Source organism: Globicephala melas, chromosome X, assembly GCF_963455315.2.
Source record: "Globicephala melas chromosome X, mGloMel1.2, whole genome shotgun sequence".
NCBI lineage: Eukaryota > Metazoa > Chordata > Mammalia > Artiodactyla > Delphinidae > Globicephala > Globicephala melas.
The window spans coordinates 67,990,816-68,013,570 of record NC_083335.1 but is presented as its reverse complement, the minus strand read 5'-3'; the positions used below and the strand labels follow the sequence as shown (position 1 = coordinate 68,013,570).

The following is a 22,755-nucleotide window of genomic DNA, read 5'->3' as shown; positions in this document are numbered from 1 at the left end:
ATTTGAGCTTGTCACTCTGACCTTGGTAGAATTTAAGTAATTTGTACAAGGTTTCCCACGCTATCTAGTTAAAGTGGTGTGGTCAAATTCCCAGTAATGTATTATTAAGTAAGTATTTACAATTGATACTTAGGTAGCTTGTTGTTGTTTTCCCTCTCTGGGCTTTAGATGTATACCCTTTATCTTTATGTATCTGAACGAAGTCACTAACACACAGCAAAGTGCTTTCATTTGTTATTCTGTTGCGCTTTATCGAATGGTTTTATATTTTAGTGTTTTCCCATTTTAAAAAATCATTGCAGTTGTAGGTAACTGCTTGGTTTACACAGGGTTGTTTGCAGTGTCTTAATCCTTTAGTCAGTATCCGAGGTCTTTGGAAAATGCTAGTGTTAAACCAGAGTAGGTGGGGTTTAGCTAATTTGGTCTCAATGTGAGTTTGGGATGGTAGAGGAGCAATGTAACCTTGGGTCTTTATTTAAAATGTTTGATGATCCCTTTAAATATTTTGGCTCTTGACAGATGAATTCATCTTGTTTACCAGCTGTTTTAAAAATAGCACCTTGACTTTTAGTTTTGTTTCCCGTATGCTTGTTTCTAGTGTTGCCCTTAAAGTAATTAAAAAATTAAGTTGTGAAATATACAAAACAATATAATTGAGTTCACTACGCATATGGTGCCCCCAACCCAGATTAAGAGATAGTTACCAGTACCCCACCCCCCACAGATCCAACCTAAAACATGGGACAAAGTATTAAGTTTCCCAGGTTATTCTGACATTATTAAATCTATGTGACCTTGCAAATCACATGTTTTATATTTTGTTTTTCTGTGTTACCTAAGGTATGAGGAATAATGTTTCGTAAATCTTTAGATGCTACTTACGATTTGTAATTTAAAGATACAAAGTATTTTTTGTCATTATGTAATCTCCTTTTTAAGTAAATATTTCTGTCTGGTCTGGGAAAGAAAGTTAATGGGCGAATTCTAAAGATGCCAGTTCTGCACTTGATATTAACTTGGGGGTATCAGTAACGTGCAGAACACTCTAGTGCTTTACATAGTTTCAAGCATTTTCATCTTTAAGTTTAATATACCATATTTTTACATTTTTTTGTTTGCATTTCTAACTTTTTGTTTCCCCCCCCCCCTTCCCTCAAATGTTTTGATGATTCTCCAGAACCAACGAAACGTATGCTTTCCTTCCAAGGGTTAGCTGAGTTGGCACATCGAGAATATCAGGCAGGAGATTTTGAGGCAGCTGAGAGACACTGCATGCAGCTCTGGAGACAAGAGCCAGACAATACTGGTGTACTTTTATTACTTTCATCTATACACTTCCAGTGTCGAAGGCTGGACAGGTAGGAGATGTGGGGGTGATGCTGGTGATTGCTGCCTCTGGGTGCTAAGCTTGAAAAATGATACTTAAATATTTGAACTTGAAATTTTTCCAGTACTGGGTTTCACCTGGAGCCACCAACGCACATCTGCTCTCTTGCCCACTTGTGACATGCCCAGCTGCCAGTTTTTCTTCCCTCCTTTTGTGGTTATATTATCAGTATGACTAGGGACCTTTTCTAGTTCTTTCCACCTACGTCTGCTGCTTTTTTAAAACTCTGTTCAGGTAATTATTCTTAGTATACATCTGAGCATCCACTCTCACCTTTGTAAGATTTGTCAGCTTGAGGGACAGAAATGCTCAGAGGTGATGGTGTATATGCTGTGGTAGGAGGTGCATATGTGGTTCAAGTTGCAGATGCCATCAAGTCATTATGATGTGCTACTTTTAGCTAATCAATTGAATTAATCAAAAGGGAAGAATCTGTGTTCTTATCCTTTTAATAAATTGTCATTTTGGCTTATTTAGACATTTAAAGGTGTGCGTAATTGAATCTTTTCAAGAAATGGAAAATGAGACTCACGCACATAGCATTTTTATTCTTGATCTTAACGATCATGGTTTACAATGAGGCAGTTTGGTAATGAGACTCTAGTTAAGAATTTTCTCTCATAAGAAAAAAGAGTGTTCCAATTTGAAATCTGGAATGCCTCCACTTCTGAAAAACTTTGATTTCCAAAATTTTTCCTACTATGCGCTAGTTAAAAGATAATGTATTATTATATAATGAGCAATACACAGGATCTTCAGAAACTGAGTTGCATATGGGCCATACCTTCTTTCTGTAACATGCATACCCATGCATGAATACTTTCCCCCTTTTCCAGATCTGCCCACTTTAGTACTCTGGCAATTAAACAGAACCCTCTTCTGGCAGAAGCCTATTCGAATTTGGGGAATGTGTACAAGGAAAGAGGGCAGTTGCAGGAAGCAATTGAGCATTATCGGCATGCATTGCGTCTGAAACCAGATTTCATCGATGGTTATATTAACCTGGCAGCCGCTTTGGTAGCAGCAGGAGACATGGAAGGGGCAGTACAAGCTTACGTCTCTGCTCTTCAGTACAATCCTGTGAGTATAATTTTAATTGTTATTATTTTCCCTTTACAAAAGCCTAGAAAGAAACAGTTTGATACTTTAGACACAAATAGGTTTTTGCATGGAAAAAAGTCAAGAGTTTGGCAATGTTTTGTCTACTTAAAATGGTGAAATTGCTTTGACTCAGGTCTGTGTTATATTTTAAAAAAATTTATTTTATCTAGCAAGTTATTTGAGAGTATAAAAATTATCCTTATTGCAAGAAACTCTACATCTATCTTTATAATGCCTGTAAAAGTACAGAACACATGACATTGTTTCTTTGGGCTCTTTTGATTAAATTTGGATAATTTCTGCTATAACATGTTTGCAACGGTTAATTGATTTTCAAGGAATAGTGGAAGAAGGGCGTTAATCTGTAATATAGAATAGTTAAGATGTCAATATATGGATCCGTGACATGAAAACTAGGCTGCAAATTTTTTTCCTCAATATTCTATTCTCTTTTCTTTCTACATAATTAGAAGTGGTAGAATAGAGGTGATAGTATGCACACCAGGCTTTTGATTAGTTCTAAAAATTTTTTTGTCTAAATTGCAGATGTTTTCCTGGGAACAAGTGAGGCCCAGTTGGCAGACATTAAGTTCACCATGTGTTAGGGTTTCTGAAAGGTACACAGAAAAAGTAAGACTTGCCCTTAGAACTTTTGATGTAGTTAGGGAAATAAGATAGACATAACAGGAAAGTGATAAAAGGGAGATTATAGGAATCCAGAAAAAATTTAAGAATATGTTTTTGAGCTACGTCGTCAACATTTAGCTTTGCACCAACCCTTGAAGTGGTTAATAATTAACTATTATAGCTACCATTTATTGAAAGTCTACTATGTGCTCAGACATTGTGCCAATCAGACGTTGGTCTTTCTTAATGCTCACAGTGATCCTTCAAAGTAGATGGTATCTGTTCCAATTTTACCACTTAAAAACAGACTCAGGGGGGTTATGTTAACTTTCTTGGGATCAAACAGCTAGTAATGGTGAAGTGGATGTTAAAACCTGAGTCTGAATATCTTGAAAGCAAACATTGTAGAGAGAAGAAATAAAGGAAGCCCTTTTTATCTGGGTACCCAGAGGGCATCCACCCCTCAACGCAGCCCTTGAGCACAGTTTGAAAACCATTCTGCTGTCCCTTATCGTTATTTTACAGATGGGAAACTGAAGCTTAATATAGTAGTTTATGCAAAGATCTGAAATCACTTTTTATCATATCTATTAACAGTTATTTTTTCCATTAATTTTGATTGTTAAATTTTATTTATTGCTTTTTGTATGGATACAGTGAAAAGTCTCCCAGCTACCCTTCTTGGAGGTAGCTGATGAAACTAATTTCTTATGTATCCTTTTGGAGATACTCAATGCATATATATGTAAATTTGAGTGACTTTTTGTAATTTTTATTGCAGTACCATCTAGCTAGTTACAGAAAGTTTTAGGGAACCCTGTATGTGCTGCCACTGGGGCTTGGACCTTGTTCTTGCCAAGGCTCAGGGCTCACTTGTGTACCTAATTGTCACAGTAAATTCTTTCCCTTTATTAATTAAGGTTGGTTCCATCCTTCACTTGTTGATTACATATACATTCACTTGTGCCCTCTTACACAGCCGTGGGCCCAAACATCTTGGAACTCTGATCCCCTTTGCTCAGGTTTCCAGTTGCCTACATGTATCACAGAGCAGTCATTGCTGCTGACAGTATACCAAACTGTAGGAGTATGATGAGAAGGGAAAGCTAAAGTGGGAGACAGAACCATGCTTTTCAATATCTAACCTGTTAAGAGGAAGCTTATCATTGTGCCCTACCAAAGAAGTAAGATAATACTAAAATAAATCATGGGACTACCCCTTGAAGGCATTGAACATCTGTGCATTCCCATCTGGTTCTGTTTCTTCTAGTGGAAGGTGCTGCTGTATTTCTCTGTCTTTATCAGTAAGAATGAAAAAGGGACTGTGCCTACTGCCTTGATTTCACCTAAATATACCGTAGTGATCATGTTTTAATTCATTTCAGGGTATCTAGTCTTAACTAGATTTAAGCTTACTGTCAAATGCCTGTGTCAATTCAGTACTGACAGAGAATCTTGAGTCTGTTCCTAGATTGTGCTCTTGTTGGCAGTGCATTGCTGGCCTGAATCACAGATGTAGTTGGCATTCTATGAAAAATAGTTAAAGAAACTCAGGTTAGTTTGGTTTTGCAGTAGTGAAAAAGTAAAATGTTAAGGTGGTAGTCTTGGCAACCTGTTTTCAATAGTGTTTGTCTTTTTAAGTTAATGGTATGTCAGTTTAGAAGTTATTCTGTCACTTGATTATAGAAATTACTTTTAAGAAGTAGAGCTGTTTCATATTTTTACATTCTGAATTGGCTTCTGTAATATTGGGTGATTTAATAATTTCACTAAAATATTAGTCCATTGTATTTGAAGGTGCTGTTGCAGCTGGTAATCTTTCACATGATAACTCACTAGAGTTGCCCATGCTTGGCAATCCCTTTTATGAATTATGTATAAAATGTTCTTTGTAAGATGGCTATAATACTGAGTTGCTCTAAGGAACTCTGTTTCTGAGTCTATAGGTTTTTGAACCATTGCTTCTGTTTTGATTGTGGATGCATAGCACTGAGAGCTACTGGCATCCTGACCATCACGTGTTACTGTCATGTTGTTACTGTTAATGAGTCTCAGTCATACAGCTAAACTGTAGAAAACCTTATACAGTCATCCCTAGGTATCTGTGGGGAATTGGTTCTAGGACCCCCCCCCACGGATACCAAAATCTGTGGGTGCTCAAGCCCCTTATAAACAGTGGTGTAGTACAGTTGGCCCTCAGAGTCCACAGTTTCTGCATCTGCAGATGCAGAGGGTCAACTGTATTTCTGTCCCTCTCTGCTCTGCTTTTTGTAAGTTTGCTGTGCAAATGTCACATTTAAATACTTGAGTGCTTATTGTGTGTACAGTGCTTTGTTAGGAATTGGGGAGATGTGTTGTGGGGGCAGCTGTGGATTATAATATGAGACAGGACCTGACCCATAAAGGAAAAAAGGTGTAAGCTCCTCAGATGATTATTCTTAGGGAGTATTAATCAGAAGATTTTCTCGAGTGGATGCTTATAACCTAAGCATTCTGTAGGAAGGTAAATAGCAAGTAGACTTCCTTGGCTGAAGTGGTGAGTCAAGTAGTAACAAGAAGTGAGCGTAGTAGAGGAGAGTCAATTGGAAGATTGAGAAAGAATAGAGGCTGAGGAGTTTGAATTTAATTTGAGAGGCAATTGAGAACTACTGTAGGCTTTAATCAACCTGATTTTATTTCGTGTGTGTATGTAGATGTTGTGGGTGGGGGTGGGGGGACTCTAGGAGGAAAGGCGGGAATAAATGCTATTTCAGGAAGGGTTGTTATACAGCAGATTCTTACTCATTTGCATCTCCTTACCTTTATTCATACTATTTTCCCTTGTCTGCAATGTCCGCCTCCTTTGTCTGTTAAAACCATACTCATCCTTTAAGGCCCGGCTTAAAATTTCTTCCTTGAGTTCATTTCTTTACCACTATGTGGCTATTTAGTATGTATGTGTTTTGTCTTTCCACATAGGTTGTAAGCCCTTTGAAGATGAGGATTCTATTAATTTATTTCCCTACAGTTCCAGGCATATTGTTGAATTGAATAAAGGTTTGCATAGAAGATATTAACCTAGGAATGGGTACATGGGCCGGGTTTGAGAATTGTGATTCTCTTAGCAGATATTGTTTAGATGTGACTACTGAAGCAGAACTGATGTCTCAGGTTTTGAACTTCGGGGAGAATAGTGGTATCCTTGAATTTTCTGGAAATTAGTTATTCATGCATGAAGGTTTGGATTTCCAGTGGGAGAATTGGATTTCACTATTATATTTAATATGATATGTTTTACCTTTTTCTAAAACTGCCTTATTGATTATTTTATAGTGATCTTGAAGATAATCTATTTTTAACTGTGGGCATTGTGTTAACTTGATTTAGTATGCTGTAATGGGTCTAGATGATATAACTAAATATAGATATATACACTGTCAGTACTTGGATGGCATGCATCCAAGAGTTTATAGAAACTAGAGGGTAAAATTATGCAACAGTTGGCTAAGATGTATAACCCATTAGGGTCATTGTTGGAGAATTATTGCAAGACTTCTGATTATTATGGCTCAGAAAAGGCATAGGAACTGGTAAAAGTCCAAAGATGTATAACCACGATAATGAGATATAGTAGAAGGAGTTTGTTTGAACAGATTGGATTGTTCAGTCATGGTCTGCCAAAACATAACGGTAGCCCTTAAAGTTTAGGGGAAAAAAATCATACAAAGTAGATAGCAAGATTATAGAATTCATTTCTTCTGAGAGTATAAATAGGGTTGAAAAATACTTAGACTCATTAGAGGATGCTAAGTCTGTAATAAGATTAATGATACCTATGAGGATTAGTATTAGCCTTTTGTGCTTGAGGTCACAGGAGACCACCACTTTCTCCCAAAACACTAGTCATTGCTCCATGGACAGACAGATCAGGTAGCTCATGGAACTGACTCAGTATGGCCAACCGCAAGGGTGTTCTGTGGCAGCCTATTCTTTGCTGGCTGACTTTTTGTTCACTTGGATGGATGATAATATACAATCACAAAAGCTGTTTATCAGTAATCACCTGATTGTGGAAACCATAATACAGTTGCACATAGAATAGTATATATGATGATACTTTGGCACAGTTGACAAAATTTCACTTTCTAGGACTTAGTGTAAGGCTCTTCCACACGTGGAACAGTTTGGAATGATAAGCTTACTTCTTATTGCCATTGTCTTTGCTTGTTGACTGACAAGGCAAACCAAGGACAAATAAAAATTTAAGCTCACTGTTCTGATGTGTCTTTCATACTGATGAACGGACTGGTGAGTCAGATGACTAGCAACACAATTGTGCTGCTAATAAAAAGCCGAGTCGACTGCTTTTCATTATTCGCCCACTCAACTCTAATGGCAGTTAATACTAATGAGTAATCTAGTGCCAGGTGCCAGGATTAAAGCTTTGGTTGGATGGTAATCCTTTTGTCTAATAGTGAAATGAAGTCAAGTTTTCTACTATACGTCTGACAGCCTAAGGGTAGGTTTGCCAATAACTAATCACAGCTAAATCCTTTTTTCCACTATGGAAAATTTTTGACCCTCGATATAGTAGTGGTTCATAACCTTGAACAAAATAGTTGAACAAACATTTGATGCTTTTTTTTTTTTTAACGTGACTAACATTTGGGGAGAGGAGAAGCTATAGCAAGGCCCATAGTCTTTTATCTGAAACTGGTGGGATCAAATGCATCATAAAATTCAGAGTTTTTAGGATTTTAGAAAGATGATAATACCATATATGACTCCCAGGTGTGTCTGGAGCCGCACCTTCTAGTAAAACACATTTATATTTCTGCAGCAGAAGGTATGCATATTCACATTAAGTGGGATCAATAAATTCTGTAAATAACTTCATGCCAGTTCAAGTCAGATTTAATCATCAAATGAGTTTTTAAAATTTTTTGGAATTTGGAATTGAGGATGGAGGGGATTGTGTTCCTGTTCTTAAATTGTCAAGCAGTCTCTCTAGTTGACAATAAAATGATGGAGCTAGATGCGTAAAAGTAATTTCAAGATATCTTTGGTTGACAAAGCAGAGTATAATTAATGACAGAGTATCTCTGGGTTTCTAGGATTTGTACTGTGTTCGCAGTGACCTGGGGAACCTGCTCAAAGCCCTGGGTCGCTTGGAAGAAGCCAAGGTAGGTGTTTGATAGAACACATTTAAACATCAGTGTTATGGATACTTGTACTTTTTGCCAAGTCTTCAACTCTTCATTGAGCTATCTTCACAAAACAGTCCTATGAAACTGAGGAAAACTGACGGCATGAATCGCCTCAGACTAGAGCAGGGCCAGGATTTGGCATATCTGTTCTAAATCTGGGGGTAAAGCAAGAACCTGAACATTTTGGAGCCTTTCTGCTGAGCTAGATCATCTTTATAACAGTGGGCTCCGTCATGATCTTATGTGGGAATAAATAACATTCCTTCAAATCTGAGGCTTGCCTGCTGGTGACAAGCAGAGCGCCTGTGATTTGGCTCAAGACTCCTATATGATGCAGGTGCCATTGAAAATGCTGCTCTTCTAAGTCCTTTGTGGCTTGTAAGTGGAGAAGAATTTCATCCAAATGTTACCCTGTAATACTGGCATTTAAAATTCTTATTTAACCTTCCTCCCTTCATCTTCCTCACCCTTTTTACAGTGGAAGAAAGGCTGTTAAATGATTGCAAATTAATAATTGGAACATCCTGCCCCTTCTTGTCCTCACTCCCTTCCCCAAGTTCCTTTTCCTCTTTTCCAATCCTAGTTGTCTACCTTCTTTTCTTCTTACTTCCTTCTTTTATTCCTCCCCATCCCACCTCCTTTAAAAAAAAAAAGTCAGAAGGACAAAGCTGGTTTGTTTGGGAAATGGACTGATCGAAAGAAAACTTGCCCAAGTGGAAAGGTGGCTTTTAGCATTCTGTGTTTCCAAATAAAGAATTTGAACACCAGGTTGGGTTATTAAAGCTTTTGGTATAATTTTAAATTAAATTTATAAATGAAATTGTCTTGTTACAAGCCACCTTACGCAACCGCGCTGCAGGGGTGAGGAGTGGGGAGAAACCAGAATGCTTCTGAAACTCCCACCTGTTGCTCTGAGCCCCACGCGCATGCTAATACGTGGAGTGTATGCGCAGCGTAGCTGTCTGTTTGACTGCTTCATCCAGGGAGGGAGAAGGCTTTTCAGCACCATCTGATGTTAAAAGGCACTAGTTTTAAGTGCATAGCTCATAAATTCTACTGACACTTTGGATTAACCTTAATGTAGGTTTCCAGCTAATGGATTGTAATTGATTTCAGTCTTAGCTGATAAATCTAATTGGTAATTTATAGAACAAATATTTGATAAGCTTCTATTAATTGTCACCCCACCAAGCGGACAGCTAACATGAATTGCACTTCACTGCAGCTTTAGAGATCGGTTTAGGCTGAGACATTGCGCCTGCCTTAGGTTGCTGACTTCTTTATTTCAGAGCTCTGGAGACACCTAGTTTGAAAAATGTTATTCTGTTTTTGTGAGAACTTAGTGAACAAGAAAATACTCTTGAGTGAAATGCAATGTATTTCTTTTGTAATCAGTGCATTTGAAAATTCAAGCCAGCATATTCCTAGTAGATGGAAGCAAAATTAAGTTGTCTTTGTAGAAAATGAAGAGCCTTTCTTCCAGCAAAAATCCCTGCTGTATGCAATAGCCCTGATTAACCCTCTCCCTTCTGCATGTTTCCCATATTACAGACTTGAGACTGTCCTCATTCCCATATGTAATAGACATCCAAAGAATTTCAATTGCTTTGTTGAACTTTTACTAATGATCTTGTTTTTATTTTCTCTCTTGTTTTTGGTTTTTCACCATTGATATTGTATTTAGAAGGTTTCAGGTGGGTGAAACCTCCTATTCCATGCGTAAGGTGCCTCGCTGAAGGGAGCTCGAGGCCTGGATCTAGGGCAGACACACACCTCCTCCTCTTCCAGCAAGGAACGCACCGAAAAGTCACATGATGAGAAATATGGTAACGGGTTTGTAACTGCCACAGCAAAACAATTTGCCTCCATGCCTGAATCTTCTGTCTTGTGGCTTCAGAAACAGCTTAAAATAATTTTATTTACAAGCAAGTTATGTAAGAGAATGTTTTATACTATAGCCACAATTCTGTCAAAGATAAGTAAAAGTTAATTGATATTAAAAATTATTAGAGATAATTTACTAGTAAAAGCTTCTAACTCTTCTTGTTGTTCATTTTTTCCTTTTTTCTTCTTTGTTTGGATTGCAGCATTCTGCTCTTCTGATGATGCGCTGTGACCCTGCAGTAGCGCAAAGGCTGCGCAGCGTTAATGCGCAATGCGTGCGAATGAGCCCCTGTGAACGGTTGACTAGATGAGTAATCTGATTGACTGGCTCCCTCAGTCCTATTTTGTAGCCTTTTTGGATAAAATTGGGTTTTAACATACCTCGAGTCCAACTAATCTCATTAAACAAATATTCTCTATGGGCCTGTCTAGTAGATTAATGGATCTGGTTGGCCGTTTGCTGCGTCTAGGGGTGTTCTATGTAGCGCAGCAGTTCGCAGCGATTGCGCAGTGCGATGCTGTTAGGTTGCGCAAGCGATGTTTGCGCTCGCATTACAGGGACCTCAACCTAGGTGCAGTCCTGTCATATGAGGTTTCAGCTTCAGTCCTCCTTGGGAGACGGGCATTGTGAGGATGTGACTTATAGCCTGGCCTTATGATATCTGGCTTGTCAGAAAAACATTTTCCTCCTCAGTAGCATAGTTTTGATGTTAGTGAGGAACATTATTGTTTATTTAGAGCAGCATTTCTCAAATGTGTTTTATAGGTATTCTCATAAAATGTCCAATGAAAGAAGAGGTCCATGGTCAACTAAGTTCAGGGAACCGTGTATATACTATTAAAGGCTTAGGGAAGTCCTGTAGTCAAGAAACCTGTTTTCTGTTTTCCTAATTTATTTGATCGTGAAATCTTTTTTTCCAGTGATAACTATTAACACATCGTAGAACAGACTTTGGGAAACTTGGGTGGGGGAGGAACTTAGCCTTAAGTGGCACCTTCCAGATAACACTTGAAAACAAGAGCAAGAGCCCTTAGGTGTTCAGATAAGAGAAGTCCAGCATAGAGTCTTAAGGCAACTGACTTCCCGGTTAAGTCCCAGTGTAAGGGTTGGTCATTGGTTGGCAGAACTGAACATGGTGGTTTGCACCTGGGTTCTGGTGGCGCAGGCGCAGGAGCAGCCAGCTGTGGCAGCGCATTAGTTTTGGCGCAAGCGAGCCTATGCTGCAGGGTCACTTTTGGCTGGTCAGAGAAGGAATAATGATATCACCTTCTTCCCCCCTCCCCCCAATCTTTTTTTTTCCCCTTTATAAATTTTCCCCTTTCCCTTTACCTCCTTCCCCTCCCATCTTCTTCTTTCATTAACCCCTCCTAAGGCATGTTATTTGAAAGCAATTGAGACGCAACCGAACTTTGCAGTAGCTTGGAGTAATCTTGGCTGTGTTTTCAATGCACAAGGGGAGATTTGGCTTGCAATTCATCACTTTGAAAAGGTTAGTCGTTAAATTAATAATTGGTATTTTTGAAGTGCTTATGTATGCAGGGTGTTTCTACTAGAACTAAATAATAGGCCTTTACTTAATCAGTCACATAATATCTTTGTTTCTCTGACAGTATTGCAGCATTTGCTGGATGGTATATGGCAGTTTCCAGTTTAGCATTGAAAATGTACTTTAGTAATTAAAAATTCTTTTTTTAAACGGGCAGCTTTACTGTAAAGAAGCAGAGTTTCTTGGTGAAAAGACTGATTCCAGATCTGGGGCAGGAAATGTACAAAAATAATCTGGAGTGCCTTGTTGTGCCAGAAAGCAAGGAAGTTTTGATATATTTATGTCAAAAGGACTCAGGAGGCAACTGGAAGAGGCTCCTACTGGCTAAAGATGGGAGTTGAGCATCAATGGGAATAATAACTGAAATATATTGGAACTTATCAAATACATTTAAGTTCATGAGTATAATTATACTAAGAAGAAATTCATGGGTCATCTTTGGAAGATAAGGAGCAACTCATTTTGAGAACTGGTTAAACAGTTGTCCTCTCTCTCCTGTATGAACTGGACATCAGGGTAACCCAGTAGTCGATGGGAGAAGTTTCTCTTTATACAAGTGTTCCAGCTAATAAATGAAGTAGGAATGATAGAATCAGAGTATAACCAATAATAAATTTAGGCATTTATCAGTGGCAAAAAAAAAGAGACACAACCAGACATTTTGTACCTTGTGATAGAAGTAAGTACTTCCACCAGTGAAGTAGCCTTGCAAAAAGAGCAAAGAACCCAAATCTGATTATGCTTGTAGTTCTACCAATTTACAGGAAATACATGGGACAGGGAAACATAATAAGCACATTAAAGGACACCATAGGGGTGCAGTCAGCAAATTCAAACTATGGGAAGCTGTATAGGACAGTGATCTGATTTCTTCAACAAATTACAGGAATAAAAATGAAGATTTAAATTAAACTTTTAATTTAAAAGATTTAAAGAAACTCACAAAGACATGTTAATTGTATGGGTCTTATTTGGATCCTCAATCAAAGTTAATCAGAAATTGGACCACTGAATGGATATATGATACTAAGGAATTGCTGTCTCTTTTTTAGGTGTGATATTGGTATTGTAGTTATGTTAGGAGGAAAAAGTATTCCTGTATTGTCCCTAAAAATTTTCAAATGAACTGATATGTCTGGGATTAGCTTCAGAATGATCTGGGAAGAGGGCGAGTTAGGTTGGAATATAGATTAAATAAAATTGAATATGATTTTTTAATTGTTGAAACTGGGTAATGGAGACTTGGAGGTTATACTCCTCTGCTTTGGTATATATTTGAAATTTTCCATAATAAAAAAATTTGGGGGTGGACATCTATTACTATAGACAATCTAAGTAAGTTAAGTGCAACAGAGTTGCCATCTAAGTGAAGAGGAATGTTCTTAATGAGTCTTAAATATATTCACAGTTACTCATTACCTTTACCTTTCAGTATTTCAGTTCAGGTTTCCATTCATTACACTATAGGAGTACCTACTCTCTTGCTCTGTGGTTCTCCTTGGTTGCACATGAGGAGCTTGTAAAAGATATGGATATCCTGGCCCCGTTTTCAGAGGGTCTGATTTAACTGGCCTGTGATGGAACCCAGGCTCCATTTAGGAGGTGAATTCTAATATACTGCCAGTGTTGAGAATTACTGCTGTAGATATATCTGGTCATATTTTAAGACAGCTTCAGAACTATCTGAATGAACCATTTAATGGTTAGTATCCCCTTGAAGTAATGTATCTTACTGAGTATACAGCTCTAATTACATATCTTACTAAGGTCTGAGTATACAGTTGTAGTTACTGAGGTATATATTTCCTTATTCAGTTAGAGCTTGCTGCTTCTTCCTGCCATTATTTTTTTAGAAGAGCTAGGCTGATTAATTGAGAATAAAATGGGGCCAACCATGAGAAGTGTTCAGCTCAATAAAATTGGAGCAGACCCAATTTAAAATTTTTCCCTTCAGGACACATTTTGCTCTTACATTACATGGGAAGTTATTTTGGTAACATTGAGATTTGTGAATAATGAGTGGGTACTAAAATAATTGGGTTTTAAAAATGAAAGAAATAAGATTTAATTATACTAGAAAATGTAATTGGAGGTCTAAAATTATCTCAGACTAAAAACTTGTAATTGGGAAGTTAATCTGAAATCCTAACTTGCTCTAAGTAACTGTCTTGCAATTTTTAGGCTGTCACCCTTGACCCCAATTTTCTGGATGCTTATATCAATTTAGGAAATGTCTTGAAAGAGGCACGGATTTTTGACAGGTGAGGGAATGTTCTATTTGGAGTTTTTGTTGTATCAACACTTGAGAGTTTGGACTGAAATTATCACAGTGGGTCATTGAAATACACTTTCCTTTTGTTACTTTCCCGGCTCAGGTCTGCTGTATTACCTTTTATTATAGGTTTATTGTTGCCTGACTTCATTGTTGGCTTTTCACGAAGCCATTATCCTTCTCACTAGGAGTTTAGTTGAAATTTCCTTTATTGCAAAACTATTGAAATGGTTATCTTTTAGACTAAATTATTCCTTCTGTCTGATTCAGAAAGCTAAGTAAATCCTGACTTTTAACTTTTTGTTGCTGTTGTCAAAGGAAAGTCTGTTTCTTATGGGGGTATAGAAAATTTTTCAGTGTAAAAATACATTTTATAAAGGTGCAACTTTGATTTTTGAGGTTAAGTATAGTATGGCATGAATTAATTGTAACTAGTTATAATTGATATACTTTGATAGAATGAAATAATTGTAACAAAGCATCCATTAAAAGTTAGTTGCATTGTGTGTGTGTGTGTTTCTGTTTATAGAGCTGTGGCAGCTTACCTTCGTGCCCTAAGCTTGAGCCCAAATCATGCAGTGGTACATGGCAACCTGGCTTGTGTATACTATGAGCAAGGCCTGATAGATCTGGCAATAGACACCTACAGGCGAGCTATTGAATTGCAACCACATTTCCCTGATGCTTACTGCAACCTAGCCAACGCTCTCAAAGAGAAGGGCAGTGTAAGGATTTTTATTCAGTCTCTTTCTTTGTTACCTGATGGCATTAAAAAAAAGTCATTTTTGTACATATTGTCATTAAATATTGAGGTGGTAAATTGTTTAATTTTGGAATTATAGATGAGAGGAAGAATAGCAAAAATACCTGTTTTCTGGAATATTACCAGCCATTAGGCTTAACTAAGCAATTGTTAGAATAATATCAGTGGCGACTCTGTGATTCCTCTGTATAGGTTTTTGAATAGTTTGTTTTGTTTTTTAGGTTGCCGAAGCAGAAGATTGTTACAATACAGCTCTCCGGCTGTGTCCCACCCATGCAGACTCTCTGAATAACCTAGCCAATATCAAACGAGAACAGGGAAACATTGAAGAGGCAGTTCGCTTGTATCGTAAAGCATTAGAAGTATGTTGAGGGTGGTGTGGCTGGGTATTTTGTCTGTGTGATAGTAGAGGGAAGGCAGTTAAGTTTGCCATGTCATCCACCTCTTTTGTAAAAGTAGATAGTGGGCAAATCATTCGTTGAACCAGTAATTGAGTACCTAAGGTATGAGTGAGGTCCTGTGTGACATTCAAGAAAATCCTTAACATTGAGTTTGTTATTTTATGGGTAAATAAGATTGGCACAAAAAAATTTAAACAGTAAGCTAGAGTTCAAGAAGAGTTACCAGTAAATATATAATTTCAGTACCTGATGGCTGTAATGTTGGTTGGTAGGTGTGGTAGGAGTTTTGAAGAGAGATGCTAGAGTTACCAGCATAAACTAAGATGAGGAGAGGTCTACCTCATTATGTTTTGAAACACGGAGAGGTATAAAAGAAAGGAAGAGGTAGAATTTGAACTACTTGGCTTTGAAGAATGAGTAGACTTGGAGAAGGTGGAGAGAAGTGTAGGGATATAAAGGTGCTTGAGCGAAGTTCTTGTTGTGGTAAGTTATTACTGCTGTTTTAGCAGTTATTTTTTTTTTTAAACCTCAGTTATCATCTTGAATCTTTATAGGTCTTCCCAGAGTTTGCTGCTGCCCATTCAAATTTAGCAAGTGTATTGCAGCAGCAGGGAAAACTGCAGGAAGCTCTGATGCATTATAAGGAGGCTATTCGGTAAGAGACTCACAGCCTTATTTTTTTCTTCTAAGTTTTAAAATGTTTGGCATTTGGCACATTTGGTATGTGGGACTTTTAATAATAGCAGACTAAATTAATATTACAGGGGGTTAAAGGTTTTTGTACTAGAGAAATAAAATCTTTGTCCTCTCCTTTAGAATCAGTCCTACCTTTGCTGATGCCTACTCTAATATGGGAAACACTCTAAAGGAGATGCAGGATGTTCAGGGAGCCTTGCAGTGTTATACTCGTGCTATTCAGATTAACCCTGCATTTGCGGATGCCCACAGCAATCTGGCTTCCATTCACAAGGTACTATTTTTTATATATATTTTATTACAATATATGCATCTTAGCACCTAATGTTTTTAATTTTAGGAAAAAATTTAACCATCCCACTTTATTTCCAGGATTCAGGGAATATTCCAGAAGCAATTGCTTCTTATCGCACTGCTCTGAAGCTTAAACCTGATTTTCCTGACGCCTATTGTAATTTGGCTCATTGCCTGCAGGTAAAGAATAATGGGCCAGTAATTGGCTTTCAGGGTTGTAATCACTTTTTAATTGTATGTGCCATATTAATCCAAGCTTGGCTGGAGACACTGTTTTTTAATGGGTTATCTGACATTACTTTAGGCCAAAGACACATAGGATGTTAAGTCTTGGAGTAAGGTTTTCTGGATAATAACTTCTTTTTGCCTCCTCTAGATTGTCTGTGATTGGACAGACTATGATGAGCGAATGAAGAAATTGGTCAGCATTGTGGCTGACCAGTTAGAGAAGAATAGGTTGCCTTCTGTGCATCCTCATCATAGTATGCTATATCCTCTTTCTCATGGCTTCAGGAAGGCTATTGCTGAGAGGCATGGGAACCTCTGCTTGGATAAGGTGCGAGTCTTTCATTTTAATCTTTTCGTCGTAAAGTAAAACACAGATACAGAAAACTACATGAATCAAATTTATGGCTTAATGAGTTATCATAAGGTGTTTACCACCCAAGTTGAGAAATGAAGCTTCGTGAGCCAGTCCAGAAGCCCCCCTCCCATTGTGTCCTGTCTTGATCATAACCCCTTCCATTCTATAAGGTGGAATCCTTAACTGAAATACTTAACAGTAGGCTGATGGTGTTTTCCTTTAATTTTGAAACCATAGATTTTATAAAGTGTTTGGTATTTTCTACTCACCTTTGAGAATTAGAGCAGTACTTGATCAAAGGTGGGAATTTTCTCAGCAGAATAGAGCAGAGTGCTAGGTGTAATTGTGTTTTTAAAAAATGCTTCCCTACAGAATTTTCTAAAATGCAGGGTTTGTCATGCTCTTCCCACTCTGCTTCCTTCCTACAACTTTAACTTGCTTGGGCTACTTCATAGGCCTCAGGAACAGGTCAAAGTATGAAGCATATTATACAAATTGCTAAGGTTGTATTAGACTGGTTATATGAATTAAAGAAGTATTCTGGGCATACCATTCCTAACAGGTATGCTTTTAGTCAGTTTTCCTAGATGAAAATTTACATATAGACTCAACTTTACTAACAAGCACTGAATTCCATTGGTAGATAAATGTCCTTCATAAACCACCATATGAACATCCGAAAGACTTGAAGCTCAGTGATGGTCGACTGCGTGTAGGATACGTGAGTTCTGACTTTGGGAATCATCCTACTTCTCATCTTATGCAGTCTATTCCAGGCATGCACAATCCTGATAAATTTGAGGTAAGACTAGTGTTGCTCTAGAGTCGCTATTTATAAAACCAAACAAACCCACAGTGGTAGCTTTATAGTCACCTTTAGGTGTTAAGCCCAGTGTCTTTTGGAAAGATTTGAGCCAAGGTTATTAAATATACTATGTGCTGCCTTTCAGGTATTCTGTTATGCCCTGAGCCCAGATGATGGCACAAACTTCCGAGTGAAGGTGATGGCAGAAGCCAATCATTTCATTGATCTTTCTCAGGTATGTGAAACTCTTATACTTACAACTTTCTTTTTTTTTTTTGAGTCCTTTCCCTCTTTTTCTTGATGAGTCTGGCTAATGTTTATCAATTTTGTTTATCTTCTCCAGGAACCAGCTTTTAGTTTTATTGATCTTTGCTATTGTTTTCTTTGTTTCTGTTTCATTTATTTCTGCTCTGCTCTTTATGATTTCTTTCCTTCTGCTAACTTCGGGTTTTGTTTGTTCTTCTTTCTCTAGTTCCTTTAGGTGTAAGGTTTGATTATTTATTTGAGGTTTTTCTTGTTTCTTGAGGTAGGATTGTAGCTATAAACTTCCCTCTTAGAACTGCTTTTGCTGCATCCCATAGGTTTTGGATCATCGTGTTTTCATTATCATTTGTCTCTAGGTATTTTTTGATTTCCTCTTTGATTTGTTCGGTGATCTCTTGGTTATTTAGTAACGTATTGTTTAGCCTCCATGTGTTTGTGTTTTTTACATTTTTTCCCCTGTAATTGATTTCTAATCTCATAGCGTTGCGGTCGGAAAAGATGCTTGATGTGATTTCAATTTTCTTAAATTTACTGAGGCTTGATTTGTGACCCAAGATGTGATCTATCCTGGAGAATGTTCCATGTGCACTTGAGAAGAAAGTGTTATCTGCTGTTTTGGGATGGAATGTCCTATAAATATCAATTAAATCTATCTGGTCTATTGTGTCATTTAAAGCTTGTGTTTCCTTATTAATTTTCTGTTTGGATGATCTGTCCATTGGTGTAAGTGAGGTGTTAAAGTCCCCCACTCTTATTGTGTTACTGTCGATTTCCTCTTTTATAGCTGTTAGCAGTTGCCTTATGTATTGAGGTGCTCCTATGTTGGGTGCATATATATTTATAATCGTTATATCTTCTTCTTGGATTGGTCCCTTGATCATTTTGTAGTGTCCTTCCTTGTCTCTTGTAACATTCTTCATTTTAAAGTCTATTTTATCTGATATGAGTATTGCTACTCCAGCTTTCTTTTGATTTCCATTTGCATGGAATATCTTTTTCCATCCCCTCACTTGCAGTCTCTGTGTCCCTAGGTCTGAAGTGGGTCTCTTCTAGACAGCATATATATGGGTCTTGTTTTTGTATCCACTCAGCGAGCCTGTGTCTTTTGGTTGGAGCATTTAATCCATTCACGTTTAAGGTAATTATCGATATGTATGTCCCTGTGACCATCTTCTTAATTATTTTGGGTTTGTTTCTGTAGGTCCTTTTCTTTTGTGTTTCCCACTCGGAGAAGGTCCTTTAGCAGTTGTTGTAGAGCTGGTTTGGTGGTGCTGAATTCTCTTAGCTTTTGCTTGTCTGTAAAGTCTTTGATTTCTCCATCAAATCTGAATGAGATCCTTGCCAGGTAGAGTAATCTTGGTTGTCAGTTCTTCCCTTTCATCACTTTAAGTATGTCATGCCATTCCCTTCTGGCTTGTAGAGTTTCTGCTGAGAAAGCAGCTGTTAACCTTATGGGAGTTCCCTTGTATGTTATTTGTCGTTTTTCCCTTGTTGCTTTCAATAATTTTTCTTTGTCTTTAATTTTTGCCAGTTTGATTACTGTGTGTCTCAGCATGTTTCTCCTTGGGTTTATCCTGTATGGGACTCTCTGTGCTTCCTGGACTTGGGTGGTTATTTCCTTTCCCATGTTAGGGAAGTGTTTGACTATAATCTCTTCAAATATTTTCTCTGGTCCTTTCTCTCTCTCTTCTCCTTCTGGGACCCCTATAATACGAATGTTGTTGCGTTTAATGTTGTCCCAGACGTCTCTTAGGCTGTCATTTGTTTTCATTCTTTTTTCTTTAGTCTGTTCCACAGCAGTGAATTCCACCATTCTGTCTTCCAGGTCACTTATCCGTTCTTCTGCCTCAGTTATTCTGCTATTGATTCCTTCTAGTGTAGTTTTCATTTCAATTATTGTATTGTTCATCTCTGTTTGTTTGTTCTTTAATTCTTCTAGGCCTTTGTTAAACATTTCTTGCATCTTCTCGATCTTTGCCTCCATTCTTTTTCCGAGGTCCTGGATCATCTTCACTGTCATTATTCTGAATTCTTTTTCTGGAAGGTTGCCTATTTCCACTTCATTTAGTTGTTTTTCTGGCGTTTTATCTTGTTCCTTCATCTGGTACATAGCCCTCTGCCTTTTCATCTTGTGTATCTTTCTGTGAATGTGGTTGTTCCACAGGCTGCAGGATTCTTGCTTCTGCTGCCTGCCCTCTGGTGGATGAGGCTATCTTAGAGGCTTGTACTTCCAACTTTTTATTTTGAGCAAATAGTGAATAAAACTGTTGGTGTGTAGCTTGTATCCTCAATTTTCTTTTTTAAATTTAATTAATTTATTTATTTTTGGCCGCTTTGGGTCTTCATTGCTGCCCATGGGCTTTCTCTAGTTGTGGTGAGTGGGGTCTGCTGTTCATTGCGGTGCACAGGCTTCTCATTGCGGTGGCTTCTCTTGTTGTGGAGCACAGGCTCTAGGCGCGTGGGCTTCAGTAGTTGTGGCACGTGGGCGCAGTAGTTGTGGCTCGTGAGCTCTAGAGCGCAGGCTCAGTAGTTGTGGCACACGGGCTTAGTTGCTCCATGGCATGTGGGATCTTCCCGGACCAGGGCTCAAACCTGTGTCCCCTGCATTGACAGGCAGATTCTTAACCACTGCGCCACCAGAGAAGCCCATATCCTCAGTATTTTCCATGACAGATATTTAACATCAGCTACTACATATCTGTGGGCAATTGCTTCGATCTTATTTCCTTGATTGTTTACATTTATTACATTGCATTTATAATCAGCATGGATTTTTGCTGAGTTTGCAAATGAAATAGAAATATGGTGTATTTGTGTGTGGTCGTAAAACTTCTCTGCGGATTGAGCTAGCACTTGTGACAGTAGATACCTAATATTACCTGAATAAATTGAACAAAATGGTGGCTTGGAAGAAGAACAAAAAAGTCATTTAAAGGGCCTTTGCCGGGCTTCCCTGGTGGCGCAGTGGTTGAGAGTCCGCCTGCCCATGCAGGGGACATGGGTTCGCGCCCCGGTCCGGGAAGATCCCACATGCTGCGTAGCGGCTGGGCCCATGAGCCACGGCCGCTGGGCCTGCGCGTCCGGAGCCTGTGCTCCGCGACGGGAGAGGGGGAAAAAAAAGGGCCTTTGCCTTTGGTTTTCTTTATTTCTTATACTTGCTCCATTGCTGTTTCCTCTAGGAGCAAAAGTTTTATGATAAATTAATATTGAAACCTGTGAGGGAATGAATTTGCTGCAGGTATGGACTAGAGTTTTTTCTTATAGACGCTGTTGGCCACTTTGGTGACTAACAGAGGTATGTATGGTATACCCAGTAATTCATATATATGAATCATTGAAGTCCTAGCAGAAGGATTGTGAGCCTCTTGTCATTTCATAAATAATTTCTACCAATGTCTTTTGTGTTATGGCTGTTGCTTTGGAAATATACCTGACCATTTTTGATGTAGGGTTGGACTCTGACCAAGAAGAATATGGCCCTCCACCTCTGACACCTTTTAGGATTCACTGCTTATTGACTGAAGTCTAAACTCTTTAAAAATATATATTTATTAATTTTATATATATATATATATATATAAATTGAAATGTAGTTGACGTATAGTGTTATGTTAGTTTCAGGTGTACTACATAGTTATTTGCATACATTATGAAATCACCATGATAAGTCTAGTAACCACCTGTCCCCATACAAAGTTATTGCAGTATTATTGACCATATTTCTCATGTTGTATGTTGTATCCCTGTGGCTTGCTTGTTTTCTATCTGGAGGTTTGTACTACTTAATCCTGTTCACCTATTTTGCCCCCTCCCTCCCTTCCCTCTGGCAACTTTTAAATGGCTGAGGAATATTCCACTGTGTATATATACCACATCTTCTTTTTCCATTCATCCATTGATGGACACTTAGGTTACTTCCATATCTTGACAATTGTAAATAGTGCTGCAATGAACATTGGTGTGCCTATATGAAGTCCAAGCTCTTCAGTGTGGCCTTCGCAACCTTTCTAAACAAACAACCTTGTTTGCCAGAGCTTTTCACCCATCATTAGCCCTCAGTTATACCCTATATCAAATAGAAGTGATCTACCCATTTTTTAAACCTACCATGCACTTTACTCTGGTTCTTTATTCATACAGTTCTCTGTTGAGATTGTATTCTGTCCAGCTTCCTCAAACTCCTGTCCATCTTTTTAAAATTTTTATTTATTTATTTATTTTTGGCTGCATTGGGTCTTTGTTGGTGTGTGTGTGTGCTTTCTCTAGTTGTGGCGAGCGGGGGCTACTCTTTGTTGGGGTGCGTGGGCTTCTCATTGCGGTGGCTTCTCTTGTTGTCGAGCATGGGCTCTAGGCACGCGGGCTTCAGTAGTTGTGGCACATGGGCTTAGTTGCCCCATAGTGTGTGGGATCTTCCCGGACCAGGGCTCGAACCCGTGTCCCTTGCATTGGCAGGTGGATTCTTAATGACTTGCGCCACCAGGGAAGTCCTCCTATCCATCTTTGAAGGCCCATTTCAAATATCAACTCCTCTATGAAGCCTAGTTTTTTTGTTTTTTTTTTTTGGTTGCGTTGGGTCTTTGTTGGTGTGTGCGGGCTTTCTCTAGTTTTGGCGAGCGAGGGCTACTCTTTGTTGCAGTGCACGGGCTTCTCATTGCAGTGGCTTCTCTTGTTGCAAAGCGCAGGCTGTAGGCATGTAGGCTCCAGTAGTTGTGGCACACGGGCTTAGTTGCCCCGCAGTGTGTGGGATCTTCCCGGACCAGGGCTCGAACCCGTGTCCCCTGCATTGGCAGGCGGTTTCTTAACCACTGACCCACCAGGCAAGTCCCAAGCCTAGTTGTTCATACGTTCAGTCTAGAGGTAAACTCTCCTTCCTCTGTATCCTGTTTGTGTAATGCTGTGGGCCCATTTTAATGGTACTTAACCATGTTTTTACCCTGCATTAATG

General features: G+C 38.5%; 1 protein-coding gene across 3 annotated transcripts in view; it reads left to right on the top strand.

Annotated features, from left to right (window-relative positions):
- OGT (O-linked N-acetylglucosamine (GlcNAc) transferase) overlaps window positions 1-22,755 on the top strand; it is a 37,169-nt gene that overhangs the window by 1,897 nt on the left and 12,517 nt on the right. For 2 of the 3 annotated variants that reach the window (XM_030850783.2, XM_030850786.2), the window contains exons 2-14: window positions 1,178-1,358; window positions 2,224-2,467; window positions 8,209-8,277; window positions 11,559-11,675; window positions 13,914-13,993; window positions 14,534-14,729; window positions 14,989-15,129; window positions 15,723-15,823; window positions 15,985-16,138; window positions 16,237-16,338; window positions 16,535-16,714; window positions 17,385-17,543; window positions 17,692-17,781. In XM_030850783.2, coding sequence (XP_030706643.1) covers window positions 1,178-1,358; window positions 2,224-2,467; window positions 8,209-8,277; window positions 11,559-11,675; window positions 13,914-13,993; window positions 14,534-14,729; window positions 14,989-15,129; window positions 15,723-15,823; window positions 15,985-16,138; window positions 16,237-16,338; window positions 16,535-16,714; window positions 17,385-17,543; window positions 17,692-17,781 — 1,814 coding nt within the window. The remainder of the gene's footprint in view (window positions 1-1,177; window positions 1,359-2,223; window positions 2,468-8,208; window positions 8,278-11,558; window positions 11,676-13,913; window positions 13,994-14,533; window positions 14,730-14,988; window positions 15,130-15,722; window positions 15,824-15,984; window positions 16,139-16,236; window positions 16,339-16,534; window positions 16,715-17,384; window positions 17,544-17,691; window positions 17,782-22,755) is intronic. The other variant, XM_030850784.2, reaches the window with a different exon arrangement.